The following is a 15,100-nucleotide window of genomic DNA, read 5'->3' on the forward strand; positions in this document are numbered from 1 at the left end:
CTGATGCTCAATGTTCCAAATGTAAGTTGGGGGGGGGGGGGGGGAATACCTTTTTTCCATGCCTTTTGGAGTTGTGATGCTGCTCAAGCTTTTTGGAAAATCACTTCATAGATATTTAGGGACTCTTCTTGGATAACAATTCCTCTCTGTTATAAAAAGTAGACCGATACACATATATAAAAACAAAGAAATAATTTATTCAAACCAAGATAAAAGCAGTACCCGACGTGGCCACGTTTCGCCCTCAGGCTGCGTCAGGGGTAAAACTACAAATAAAAACACACAGTGATAACAAAAGTTCAATAAATGCATTACACATTCAAAAGTAAAATAGAGGAGGAGATAAGACAAACCACTTTCCAAACATATAAAAGCGTATAAAACGTTGGATGGATTTAATCAAATCCAATAATGTATCAATACATACCTAAAAATCAGGGGTGATCAACATACTCCAAAAAAAAAAAAAAAAAAAAAAAAAAAGCCTAAAAAAATTAAGATATACATTAATCCCATCTTGATCAGCCCATGTATCACACACTCTACATCTCACCAGTCAGCTCAATATGAGAATTTTAATTGAGCTGATTAGTGAGATGTAGAGTTTGTGATACATGGGCTGAATGTATATCTTTTTAATTTTGTTTTAGGCTTTTTTTGAAGGGGTATGTTGATCACCCCTGATTTTTAGGTATGTATTGATACATTATTGGATTTGATTGGTGAAACGTGGCCACGTCGGGTACTGCTTTTATCTTGGTTTGAATAAATTATTTGTTTTTATATATGTGTATCGGTCTACTTTTTATAACAGACTTTTATGTAGCAAGTAGACTGTTGCCTTTTTTGTTTTTCTTTTCAACAAGTAATTCCTTCCTGGAAAGGAGTCTTATTAAATAAATTGGAGGCTTATGGGATATCTGATAAAAACTTGTCTCCTACTTTGTAAGGCTTATGCATTGGGGAAAAATGTATACAAGTATTGGATGCAGGAAGAACCTCCCTCTTTTTGGTATTGGAGAAACAGATTCCATGAGGACCTGGAGTTATAAGCATCCAAACAGGCCATTTCTGTAATAACTTATAGTTATGGTTACGGTAGGGTGGGATGGGGTGTGATTCAGTAAAGCAGATATAAAAATGGAATATTGCTGTATGTTCCTCATTCTATAACCGTTTGATATCTTTGCTTGTTTGTTTGCTGGTTTTGGGGTTTTTTTTTTTCTTGATCCAAAGATTTATAGTCTTTACAACTTTGAAATATGTAGAATGTGCAGGGTGGAGTGGGTGGTGGGGAGGCTGGGTTAGACGTGAAACTGTAAAACATTGAACACGTGTTTGTTTATATTTCCTTGTTCAATAAAAAATTGTTACAGTAATGTGTGCATTACCAGTTGCAAAGGCAAAACAAACAATAGGGAATGGGAACGCTGATGGGATTTGATTTATTGCCTGTGGTTACAATTAAAGCAGTTCACATATAATGTGCAGGCAGTTAATGTGCAGGTACTTAAAATGGAGGATGGTGGTATAGAATGAATAGAAGGGAATCAATATTTTACTCTTTCAAAAAGTACAAAGCCTAGGGGAACACTCAATGAGGTTTCATAGAAATACTTTCAAAACAAATAGGACAACATATTTTTTCATTCAATGAATACCTAAGCACTGGAATTCTTTGCGGGAGGATGTAATAAAGGCGGTTAGTGTATCTGGGTTTAAAAAAAAGGTTTGGACAAGATCCTGATGGAAAGGTCCATAGTCTGCTATTGAGACATAGGGAAGCCGCTGCTTGCCCTGAGATTAGTAGCCTGGAATGTTGCTACTATTTGGGTTTCTGCCAGGTACTTGTGATATGGATTGGCCACTGTTGGAAACAGGATACTGGGCTAGATGGGCCGTTGCCAGGATAGCTATCTAAGTGACTTGCTCAGAGTCGCAAGGAGCTGTAGTGGGGCATGAAACCTGTTTTCCCTGGTTCTCAGGCCACTGCACTAACCATTAGGAACTGATAGCTATAGTGGCTGCTGCTCCGTAGTTTTAACTTATGAAGTCCACTGAATGTGAACTTCCTCTTAGCATGTGGAGAGGTGGTTTGGAGGAATTTATGAAATACGAACATGGGTATTTTTATTGTTGTGCTGATTATTCAAAGTGTTTCAACTGAAGTAGAGCTCTGGAACGAGGGGGCATACAATGAAGTTAAGATGGAATAGGCTTAGGAGTAATCTAAGAAAGTATTTCACGGAAAGGGTGGCTGAGGCATGGAATGGCCTTCCGGTGGAGGTTGTGGAGTTGAGGACTGTGTCAGAATTTAAAAAAGGCATGGGATAATCATGTGGGATCACTTAGGAAAAGGAAGAGTTAGGGGTTACAGAGGATGGGCAGACTGGATGGGCCATATGGCCTTTTATCTGCCATCATGTTTCTATGAACTCCAAACACTAACAATTCCCCAGGATATCTATACACATACGGAAAACTGGTGACGCCATTTACCTAAACAAACGTCATGTGCCATCTTCAGTGTGAAAGTTGACAACTATGGTGTGCCAGTTCTCTCTGTAATCCTTACCTACTAGGGAAAAGATGGCTTTCATCAGGCCCTCTACAAACTCCAGTCGTTGGTAAAACAAGCTTGTTCGACAATTGGCCTTCATCTTCCCGCTCAGGTATTTTAGTGGGTATTTCACTGACCACCAAAGCCCAAACATCAAGAAGAAGCTGCCCGGAAGTGCGTGGCCTTTGAAATTTGCCATTGCAGATTAGAATCCCTGAAATAAGACAATGCAATATTTAAAAAAGTCATTGAGTACACACCACAGACAATGTAGTGGAGTTTATTTCTACTGCTTTCTATTGTTGTACTAGAAATAGGCACCCAAATTTATAGAATCCAGGGTGTAACAATGCTTTCCCCAAATTGTATATATTGCGCTGAGATTTCTTTATGGAAATCAAAGTATATTGCATAATTTAGTTAAGCTAATCAGCACTAATTGGAAGTTAATTATCAGTACTAACTGGCATTAATTAGAATGTACACACACTATTTGAGCTTTCGGCATTAACAATATATTATCACCACATATAATTAAACTACTACGTATATTGATCCAAGTATAAAATTGATTTGTCAAAACTGGAAAGATTTTACAAAGTTAACCTACGAAATGTGGTGGAACTCAGTATGTCTAACAGCTAAATACGAAAAAGTAGCAGCAGAGAAATGTGGTTCCTTTATGGCATGTAATAAAATTTGGTCTCTGGTGATTAAATATTCATCTAAGTAATTAATGTACAGGTACTTTTCAAACATTGGCATTAATACTAACATCTGATATGCATGCATACTTCATACGAATATATATATATATATATATATATATAGTCAGAGTACATTGACCTGTTAATTGTTATTGTCATTGGTACTAAATTTACAATATGTTATAAAATCAATAAAAAACTGATTGAACTAAAAAAAAAAAAGAATGTACACACACTACTTGCTAAGCGTATTCTATAACTTGGTGCATGTACATTCTAAGTTGCATAGTTTATTTATTTATGACATTTATATCCCACAGTATTCCCACCCAAGGGCAGGCTCAATGTGGCGTACAATAGTTAATAAGCAAACAATAGTACAAAATACAGGTCACAAGAGGGAGAAAGAAATAACTGGAGGAGGAAAGGAAGAGAGGGGAGGTGATAAATTATCACAGAGAGCCGTGGGTTAAAAGGGCGGAGCACCAGAAGGGCTAACACCATATGCTCTGCCAAAAAGGAAGGTCTTGAGTTGCTTCTTAGTTGAATAGTGGACATGGTTATGGGTGTGAAATGGGCATTTCTAAAATCCATTTGCGTTGTTTTAGTTGGAGTAATTGACTCCAACTACACTTAGTTGCATGGACCAGCGCTTAGCATATTTTATAATACCATGCAGAAATTTAAGTCTATTCTATAAAAGTTAGGGGTACTTTTATAGAAATACATCTAGGCATGTTTTTTTTCCATGTGGAATTTTTAGGTGATATATATAATCTAGACCTTCGTGAACAATTTAAAGAATAAGGTTGTTTGCCTATACAACAAAGTCAATTATTGGCTTAAATTGGTGTTAATTGGCTCCAACTAGCAGCTGTGTGCCCAACTGCCCTTACTGTTCTAGAAGTTGGGCATGCTAATCCTATTGTGCTTAACCTATAGTGGGAGGGACATGGGCAGGTTTAGGGCATGGCTAGGTTACAGAATACTGAGTAACACACCTTACTATCAACAGTCAGGAACCAGCACTTACACCAACCTTTGACCGGCATTAAGTGCTTGCGCCTATAGTTAGGCGCAAAACTGCGGACTTATGCTAGTTTCTAGAATGTCAGTTCTGCATGGAATTGCTGTTATTTAGGGGCCCTTTTTCCAAGCTGTGGGAAAAGGGGCCCTGCACTGGCGGCAGGAGCTGTTTTTCCCGCATGCCAGGGTCCTTTTCCCTGCAGTGGGTAAAAAAGCCCCCCAGCACACATGGCCATACGATGCGGGAACTCTTACTGCCACCCATTGAGTTGGTGATAAGGGCTCTCACACTAACCCAGTGGTAACCCAGAATTTGCGCTTAGCACACAACCCAGCGCCTAAATTTTGGCACTCTATTGGATCCATAGGGGGAAATTCTTTAAATTAAGCACTAACATTTATGTGTGTTAAATGTTTAGAATACTAGCATGTACAGGTACCCTGTGATATGGTTGTCTATGTAGATGTGACGGCTTCTTGCCTAATTCCTTTCACCTCTTCTGTCCTATTATTGTAGTTCTTTTCCATCGGTCCAGAGGGCGGCTACAAAATTAGTAAGTGGTCTTAAACACAAAAAATATAGGGACAGGCTTATGAACCTCAACATGCATACGCTGGAAGACAGAAAGGAGAGAGAGGAGATATGATAGCAGTGGCGAACCAAGGGGGGGGGGGGCCGCGCACCCGTCAGCATCGTACGTTTCCATGCTCCCTCTGTCCCAGAACAGGAAGTAACCTGTTGCTGGGCAGAGGGAGCATGGAAACGAACGACGCTGACCGGCGCGCGGCACCCCCCCCCCCCCAGCGGCGTGCACCTGGGGGGGGTCGCATCGGCAATCCGCCCCGGGTGTCAGCGCCCCTCAGACCGCCACTGTATGATAGAGATGTTTAAATATCTCAAGGGCATTAATGTACAGAAAGTGAGCCTTTTTCAACTGAAGGAAAGCTCTGGAATGAGGGGGCGTTATGACAAAGTTAAGAGGGAATAGGCTTAGGAGTAACCTAAGGAAGTATTATTTCACAGAAAGGGTGGTGGAGGCTTGGAATGGCCTCCCAGTGGAGGTTGTGGAGTCGAGGACTGTGTCAGAATTTAAAAAGGCATGGGATAAGCATGTGGGATCGCTTAGGAAAAGGAAGAGTTAAGGGTTACAGAGGATGGGCCATTCGGCATTTATCTGCAGTCATGTTTCTATGTACTTGTAAGCAGTGTACACATTGGAGCCTAAGTGGGACCCGCACATTTCTTATAGAATACTATGATACATTCATATTTGTCATTTAAATTTATGATTGTTCTGGCCAGTATGTTTTTTCTAGCAAAAAAGGTGCCGGTACTCAAATGCCAGGCCACCCTTCAGGGGTGGAGTGATCACTGAGGGACCCACCCCACAATAGCCAGGCCCCCTGCAACCAGTCACAGAATTTATGACATGGCAGAATTGGTGTGTAGAGCTTGAGCTCTCTCATTAAAACCTGGGGTACATGGGTCAATTTTAGCAGACAATGGAAAAGGTGCCGGTACTCAGTACCCCCAAGTACCCCTGCAAAAGAATAGCCCCGGTTGTGCCTATATAATCTGTGTGTACCTACCCCTATTACACTAGTATTCTATAAAGGAAAATTGGCACATATTTTCCTTACAGAATAGGCTCCTATCAGCAGGGCCGCCGAGAGACTGGGCCTCCCTCGGGGCGCCGCTCCCCCTCCACCCCCCTCTGTCGCCACCGGGCCGGGTCCCCTGCATTGAAATCACAGCACCTCTCGCCTCAGTGTGAAGGTGCTGCAGGCAGCAGGGCAGTAGATCGCTTCCTTCGGGCCTCCTTCCCTCCCTGTGTCCCGAAGGGAAGCGATCTACTGCCCTGCTGCCTGCAGCGCCTTCACACTGAGGCGAGAGGTGCTGTGATTTCAATGCAGGGGGCCCGGCCCGGTGGCAGACTGTCAACGACGGAGGGTGGTGTGGTTATTCAGTGCCTAACCAGCTAACTGGCTACGTCACATAATTTAGCCACTAACTGGGATATTCAGGGGGATGGGACAGTGCAGATATCAGCCAAAAGAATAGGACCTTCCAGTCTTGCGAGCTCTAGTGCATTTCACCCCTATTAGGGGGGGGGGGGGGAAGTAAATCCTGTGCTTCTGACAGCCATACTTTTTATTTTAGGGCCCTAATATTCAGTGGGACTTATCCGAGTACTTGCTGCTTGCACCTGGATAAGTTCTGCTCACTGGTAGTGCTGATGAAAATCTGGTGTTACCTTGGCAGTATCCAGCCAGTGCTGAGGTGATCCAGGCACAAAGTCTGGATAGAGCTGGAAATTAGTCCTAATAGTCCTAATTTTGTCCGGGTAGTTTGGTTATCAGTCTGAATTTTTCCAGTACTGGCAGCTGCAATACACCCAGATATTCAGTCCTGGTATCTAGGTACAGTCTGGCACTAAATTATCTATGTATAAAAAGCTTGTACAAAGCAGGGAGTAGGAAAGGTAGGCTCTTCCAAAACAACCGGAGACAGCGTCTATAGAATATCAAATCTTTATTCAGTTGAAGGAACTATGACACACTTGACTGACTCGACACAGCTGTGTTTCGGCGCGAAAACACCCCTTCATCAGTCTATAAAATGAGATTTAAAATTATATAAACAAAATCATAATAAAATGTCCATACAATAATATTGCGCATATACTAGAAACAAAATAATGGTCACATTAATAAAAATCAATTAACAAAAAAATGTCTATATACATACATATACACATACACACACATACACATATATACACACGTGTATATTTGAAACGCATAAATATATTTTGAAAAAACACACACATTTTAAATCACAAAATGGTGTTTGTAGTTAAAAGCTATGCCATCACATGTATAAACACATTTGGGTCTATAGCAGAAGCATTTTTTTATCTATATATACCCTTTATATATCTTACATCTAACAGCGCTGTTTGTCTAGACATTTATATGAACAAATGTTTATTTACCATTCATTTATAGGATGATGGCCATATCTGATACTACAACCATTACAGAATTTATGGTTGTACAGTGGGGGAAATAAGTATTTGATCCCTTGCTGATTTTGTAAGTTTGCCCACTGACAAAGACATGAGCAGCCCATAATTGAAGGGTAGGTTATTGGTAACAGTGAGAGATAGCACATCACAAATTAAATCCGGAAAATCACATTGTGGAAAGTATATGAATTTATTTGCATTCTGCAGAGGGAAATAAGTATTTGATCCCTCTGGCAAACAAGACCTAATACTTGGTGGCAAAACCCTTGTTGGCAAGCACAGCGGTCAGACGTCTTCTGTAGTTGATGATGAGGTTTGCACACATGTCAGGAGGAATTTTGGTCCACTCCTCTTTGCAGATCATCTCTAAATCATTAAGAGTTCTGGGCTGTCGCTTGGCAACTCGCAGCTTCAGCTCCCTCCATAAGTTTTCAATGGGATTAAGGTCTGGTGACTGGCTAGGCCACTCCATGACCCTAATGTGCTTCTTCCTGAGCCACTCCTTTGTTGCCTTGGCTGTATGTTTTGGGTCATTGTCGTGCTGGAAGACCCAGCCACGACCCATTTTTAAGGCCCTGGCGGAGGGAAGGAGGTTGTCACTCAGAATTGTACGGTACATGGCCCCATCCATTCTCCCATTGATGCGGTGAAGTAGTCCTGTGCCCTTAGCAGAGAAACACCCCCAAAACATAACATTTCCACCTCCATGCTTGACAGTGGGGACTGTGTTCTTTGGGTCATAGGCAGCATTTCTCTTCCTCCAAACACGGCGAGTTGAGTTCATGCCAAAGAGCTCAATTTTTGTCTCATCTGACCACAGCACCTTCTCCCAATCACTCTCGGCATCATCCAGGTGTTCACTGGCAAACTTCAGACGGGCCGTCACATGTGCCTTCCGGAGCAGGGGGACCTTGCGGGCACTGCAGGATTGCAATCCGTTATGTCGTAATGTGTTACCAATGGTTTTCGTGGTGACAGTGGTCCCAGCTGCCTTGAGATCATTGACAAGTTCCCCCCTTGTAGTTGTAGGCTGATTTCTAACCTTCCTCATGATCAAGGATACCCCACGAGGTGAGATTTTGCGTGGAGCCCCAGATCTTTGTCGATTGACAGTCATTTTGTACTTCTTCCATTTTCTTACTATGGCACCAACAGTTGTCTCCTTCTCGCCCAGCGTCTTACTGATGGTTTTGTAGCCCATTCCAGCCTTGTGCAGGTGTATGATCTTGTCCCTGACATCCTTAGACAGCTCCTTGCTCTTGGCCATTTTGTAGAGGTTAGAGTCTGACTGATTCACTGAGTCTGTGGACAGGTGTCTTTCATACAGGTGACCATTGCCGACAGCTGTCTGTCATGCAGGTAACGAGTTGATTTGGAGCATCTACCTGGTCTGTAGGGGCCAGATCTCTTACTGGTTGGTGGGGGATCAAATACTTATTTCCCTCTGCAGAATGCAAATAAATTCATATACTTTCCACAATGTGATTTTCCGGATTTAATTTGTGATGTGCTATCTCTCACTGTTACCAATAACCTACCCTTCAATTATGGGCTGCTCATGTCTTTGTCAGTGGGCAAACTTACAAAATCAGCAAGGGATCAAATACTTATTTCCCCCACTGTATATATACCGTTGACTACAACTCAAAGGTCAGTGTGTGCAAATCATCTAGAATTTTCAGATTCTAGTTCTTATTTTACACTTGATTTCTGTTTTTATTATATGTCATTATTTAATAATTATGCTTTTTGTTTCTGCTATAGACCCAAATATGTTTATACATGTGATGGCATAGTTTTTAACTACAAACACCATTTTGTGATTTAATGTATATGCATGCGTGTATGTGTATATATTTTTTCAAATATATATATATATATATATATACATATATGGTATTTTACATTTTTTTGATTGTTTTTTTTTATTATTGTGACCATTATTTTGTTTCTAGTATATGCACGTTTTATTATGATTTTATTGTTTATATAATTTTAAATCTCATTTTATAGACTCCTGATGAAGGCGTGTTTTCGCGTCGAAACACAGCTGTGTCGAGTCAGAGTCAAGTGTCATAGTTCCTTCAACAGAATAAAGATTTGATATTCTATAGACACCGTCTCCGGTTCTTTTGGAAGAGCCTACCTTTCCTACTCCCTGCTTTGTACATTTCTTCGCATAGGATCCTAGTGAACCTCCACCCTTGTGGTGGTTTTCCCCCTTTATACAAAGCTTGTGATTAAAAAAAAAAAAAAAAACAACAAACCAAAACCCGCTGACTGCAGACTAAATATTGACCCATTAGTTTTTAGGTGGCATCCTAAACAAGGTGCCTCATAATAATAAAAAACACATCAAATTCAAACAGAGAGAACATCTGTGACTCTCTCTGGAAAACATAAGTAAAATCATGGATCCAAAATGTTGAGAATGGCCAATTTTCATGTCACGGGGTCCAAAGCAGTCATAGGTTTGAATGTCTGTAAATGTTTTTCATATAAAAAGCATAGGACTTGGGCTGCTGTATTACAAATTATTTGCTCTAATAAAATTAATTAAAACCTCATTTTGTGTCTGGTGATTTTTAGTCATGCTTTTCCAGAGACGGTCACATTTATTATCAGCACTGATATGGGACACTGTTAAATAACTTGTAGATCTTTTCTATCCTAACCCAAGTACAAACTATAGTAATTGAAAACACGTGGGTCTTTTTGCTAAGTTCCATGCATACTATTGCCCAGTTCATCACAAACCTGCGGAGGCAGGATGTGATTCAGAGGGTCACAACACAAGAGCTATACCCAAGTGAGCTTGGATTTGGAAAAGGCGAGTAAGTCTAAAATCCAAATCAACAAGGCCTCAGATTTCTAAATAAGTGACTTTATTATAAAGTAGTTCACTTTCAAAAGTGTATTGCATTCGCCTACTGAGAGCATTTCTACCAAACCAGGGTTTTTTTTTTGTTTTTTGTAAATATTCCTAGTGCTATTTAGCAGATTCTTGGATTTGTGACTTCGCTTTGCACCATACTTTAAGAAGGCAGGTTATAAATAACATTACATCTTTCTAAGTTCAACAGCTCCTTCAGCTGTTCTTCAAACAAGGGTATGGTTCGATCAGGCTCAAATCTAGGCACAGGCAACACAAGCAGGGCAACAAAAATGATAAAGGGGATGAGATGACTTCCCTATAAAAAAAGGCTAAAGTGGCTAGGGCTCTTCAGCTTGGAGAAAAAGCAGCTAGAAGATATGATAGAGGTCTATAAAATAATGAGTGGAGTTGAACGGATAGATGTGAAGCATCTGTTTACGCTTTCCAAAAATACTAGGACTTGGGGGCATGTGATGAGCAGAATCAGTATCTTGTAACGTGGACCTTTACATTTTCAGTGTTTAATGTTTCTTTGATGCATCCTCGTCCAAGTCTCTAAATTGACCTCAAGCGTCTGTCACTCACTTTGGAAGCTAAAGAGATTGAGGCCATTTTTCTCAAAATCTGTCTTTCGCACTTTGGTTCAATCCCTTGTCCTCACAAAATCTGACTATTTCACTTCCATCTATGCTGGACTTAAAGGTGATCTTCTGAAAAAATTACAAACAGCTCAAAATACTGCTGCTTGTCTTGTATGTAGATCTCCCCGCGTCGCCAAAGCCACTCCTTTTATATGAGCTACATTGGTTACCAATAAGAGACAAAATCTCTCAAATTATGGGCCCTGTTTACTAAGGCACATTAGCATTTTTAATGTGCCTACAGTTTGCGCATGTGCTAATCATGTAGGTGCCTATTGGGATATTGTAGGCATGTACACAGTTAATGCGTGTACATGGTTAACACATGTTAAAGATGCTAACGTGCCTATAATTTTGGTGCCTTGATAGGAGAAATTAGCAGAGTGAATTTTTACATCTCATTCTTACAGATAGGGAAATGTAAGATGAGATATTCTTCTAGTAAATTGATCAATGTCTCCATCTAGTCAAGGACTCCAGATAAACATAAGTCTGTCTTTTTGGGATTTGCCCATTTTTAAATTTAAAAAAAAAAGTCACTTTTCACAACTGGTGGTTGAGTCATCTTATCATTTCAGTTTTATCACTTTCAGTTTGGATGCCCACGCATGTGTGTGATTGTGATTCCAGTTCCTTTGTGTTCCAAGCCTCACTCTGATGCCCCAGCATTCTAGCCTCATTCTAGAGACAATTCAAGCCTCTCTGGTGTTTCAGCAGTGTAGCCTCTTCCCGGTGTCCTGCTGCCTCCTTCAGTGTGGTCCAAGCCTCATTCCCGGGCACCAGACATGACATCACCACAAGGGCCCTTGTAAGGAACCAAGGGACACTAATGCATTGCCTTTACAACATGTGTTCTTCTGCTGTGCGTTCCAGTGCGCAGCTCTATTCCCAAGTTCCAGTCTCCTGATTTCCAGCCTTCATCTCTGGTGTTTCTGCCAGATATCCAATTTGGTCTGGAGGTGACTGCAGTTCCCCTACATTCAGAGTTTAGAGCCAATGATGGCCCAAGGGCTCACTATTGGACACCCAGAACTGTAACTCTTATTAAATAAAAAAACTCAACAAAACTCATATGGAGTGGAGGTGAATATATAAAGGAATAAAAAGCTAGTACAAAATACATCACTATAAGAAACTTGCATGAACTACACTAAGATCTAAAAAGATCAGGAGACTGTTCATACACAGAAGGATATAATGGTGCCAAAACAAAGAAGTGTAATGTGAGGGTGCGACACAAAGTACTACCAATATGCTAGGTAAAGAAAAGTGAAATATCTCCAATGTGCTAGATGAAAAAAGGATACTGAAAAGAAAAAAAGCGTGAAGAAAGATTGAATGTGTCAGTGAGAAGACAGAAACAGAAATAATGCCGATAACACAAACGAGGATGTGTGAGGTAAAACAACCCTCAAAATGTGACTAGCATAAATCCTCTATACACACCAGAGAGAACTACGAAAATTGTCAAAGTGTCTCTGAGAAGAACAAAAATGTTCCAATGTCCATCAAAAAGCTCAGAAATTCCAAATTGAAATATTTAAAAACAAGCGCCGACACGTACGATATAAAGAAGTTCTTACTGTAAATGCGCTTCCGCCAAAACTATCAATTGTGTAAAAATGCCACGCATGTTCAGGAAAACCAGTTCAGAATGTGTTATACATCAGCATAACATCTCATGAATATTAAATGCACATAAAATGTCAAACACTCATGAATACCAGTATTGCAAATGGACAAGGACACCTGTTGTCCATTTGTGAAATATGCCTGCAATTTCTTTTGGTCCTTGTTTCCAGGCACTGAAGCACACTAAATGCTGCTACTGTCCATAGGTATAATGGTTCATCTGTTCTAGTCACAGAAAAAGGGACAAAAATACAAAAATTAGACGCAAGGGTGGTCTTCCAAAGTTTTCCTCTCAGTTCTTCTTCCTTTGCAGGCTTTCACAAAATCTTTCAGCAGGACCTCTCTCTATAGTGTTCAACTCCTGATCATCATCTTTATGGGATCTGGAAACACCTCACCTCCACTCACAACTATGGGTTCCCCAAAACCCAGGGGAACCCTGGCAAATCTCCCCCACCAAATATTCTTCTCTTTGGTTAAGCATCAAACACTCTGCAAGTCATCTCTCCCAAATTCCTTCTCTGATCTTAGGACTTCATCTCGCTGTTTAGGCTGTACCTCCTCTCCCACATGATCTCTCCACTTCTGCTGCAAACATCACATCACATCAATCTGCCTTGAATGCAGATTCTGCCCATTATAAACAACTTGGCAGTAATCTCTTTTGCCTCTACTAGTGTTAGGTGTGTGAACTTTTGACTTGGAAAGCTGAACTAGGATGTTTCACTTTGCAACTCAAAAAAAATTGTATATTATATATAGTTATTAAAGTTGATGTCACCTCAATTAGGGTAATACCCAACTTCTTTCCTGCCAGACACTGAAGTGACAAACACTTTGCAAAAGGCACTTTGAAATGCCAGAATAGCACTAACTCTCAGGACTCAAAGAGGAATAGTTTTATCAATGAAAAGTTAACACCATCTAGTGAGAACAAGCAAGGACTGCTATAGATCTCTACACAGAAACTACATAGTAGTAGAATGTTGCACCTCAGCCACACATGCGACAAATATGGAACAGGAGACCACAAATTAGAACAGTATTTCCTTGATTCTAAGACGTACTCCCCCCCTCTTTGGCTAAAGTAGAAAAATAAACCCTTGATTCTAAAACACCGATTGTAAAAACGCATCCCATATGCTATTTTGAAAGTAAGCTTGAGTGTGCCAAATACCATAGATTTCCATTTAGGTGACCCAAGGCTCCATTTGTAATTTTTGTCCTCGATTCTAAGACGTGGAATGAGACAAAAATGGGATCGGCCACAGAACCCGCCCCCCCCCAGCAGATACAAGAAAAGCATCAACGTGACAATCAGCTATGGCAACTTTTTTGCCCCCCAATTGATGGGAGAGAGGAAGTTGCCATTGCTGCTTGTTGTCACACCTTGAGGATGGATAGTAGGAGCCTATTGTATAAAGGAACATAGGTGTCTAGGTTAACCCATTATTGACATGCTAAACATTATGGAGTAGCACTTATGCCCACCATAGAGCTGGCATAAGTGAGTGTGTAAGCGCAGTAGGGACGTGTTAACACAATGAAAGCCCTGCCTATGTCCTGCCCCAGTGTACGCTTCCTTGCAAATATGCCCTATGGAAGTTAAGCAGGTATTTGCAGAACAGTGCTGAGGCAGCATGTTTGTATATAGGTATATACATGCACACATACATGTGTATATGCTAGTACTCTAACCATTTAGACATGTAATGCATGCATAAATATTAGTGCCTAGATTGTAGAATGGCTCCCTAGATGTATAAATGCCCTTTTTGTGAATTTTCAGCAACATTAGGGGGTAATTCTGTGCAGGAAGGCACATAAATGGTAATATTTTAGTCATGTAGTAATGCAAATGGTCATGGGTTCTTCCATTAGTTGGCATACTATAAAAAATATGAGCGTGATTTGTTGGTGTTTAATTTGTCAGTAGCCAGCAATTGGACAAAGACTCAGCATAGAGCTGTGCTTCATGGCATAAAAATTGCTGCATCAGGAGTCACGTAAACTTTTGTATTTTACTGCTAGTAATGCACTAGTAATGTAGGTATGTGGAGGAACAGTGGATTTCTGAGCCTATAAACTGTATTGTTTTGCTGATGACATGTGTTTCTCATGATTGGCCAGCGGATGACAATTCTCTCTTTTTTTTTTTTTTAAAGTTTGGAAGTAACATAGTAAATAACTGCAGATAAGACCTGAACGGTCCATCCAGTCTGCCCAACAAGATTACATCATACCTAAGCACCGCCATGCTGGTAAAAGACCAAAGGTCCATCAAGCCCAGCACTGTCTCCGACAGCGGCCAATCCAGGCCCCCAGAACCTGCCAAAAAACCCAAAATTTAATAACGATCAATGGACTTTTCCTTCAGAAATCTGTCCAGACCCCCTTTAAACTCAGCAAGGCCAACTGCTGTTACTACCTTCTCCGGCAATGAGTTCCAGAGTCTAACTATGCACTGAGTAAAGAAAAACTTTCTCCGATTTGTTTTAAACCTACCACATTCTAATTTCATCTTGTGTCCCCTGGCTCTATTATTGTTAGAAAGCATAAACAAATGCTTCACATCTGTCCACTCTATCCCGCTCATTATTTTGTTAACCTCTATCATATCACCTCTCAGC

At 40.6% G+C, this 15,100-nt stretch overlaps 1 protein-coding gene across 2 annotated transcripts in view; it reads right to left on the reverse strand.

Annotated features, from left to right (window-relative positions):
- The window catches only part of LOC115482153 (transmembrane protein 45B-like), a 70,330-nt gene that overhangs the window by 23,231 nt on the left and 31,999 nt on the right, over positions 1–15,100 (reverse strand). For both annotated transcript variants that reach the window (XM_030221725.1, XM_030221726.1), the window contains exon 2: positions 2,576–2,774. In XM_030221725.1, the coding sequence (XP_030077585.1) occupies positions 2,576–2,759 (184 nt within the window). In that variant the 5' untranslated portion in view covers positions 2,760–2,774. The remainder of the gene's footprint in view (positions 1–2,575; positions 2,775–15,100) is intronic.

This window comes from Microcaecilia unicolor, chromosome 12 (assembly GCF_901765095.1).
Source record: "Microcaecilia unicolor chromosome 12, aMicUni1.1, whole genome shotgun sequence".
Classification (NCBI taxonomy): domain Eukaryota; kingdom Metazoa; phylum Chordata; class Amphibia; order Gymnophiona; family Siphonopidae; genus Microcaecilia; species Microcaecilia unicolor.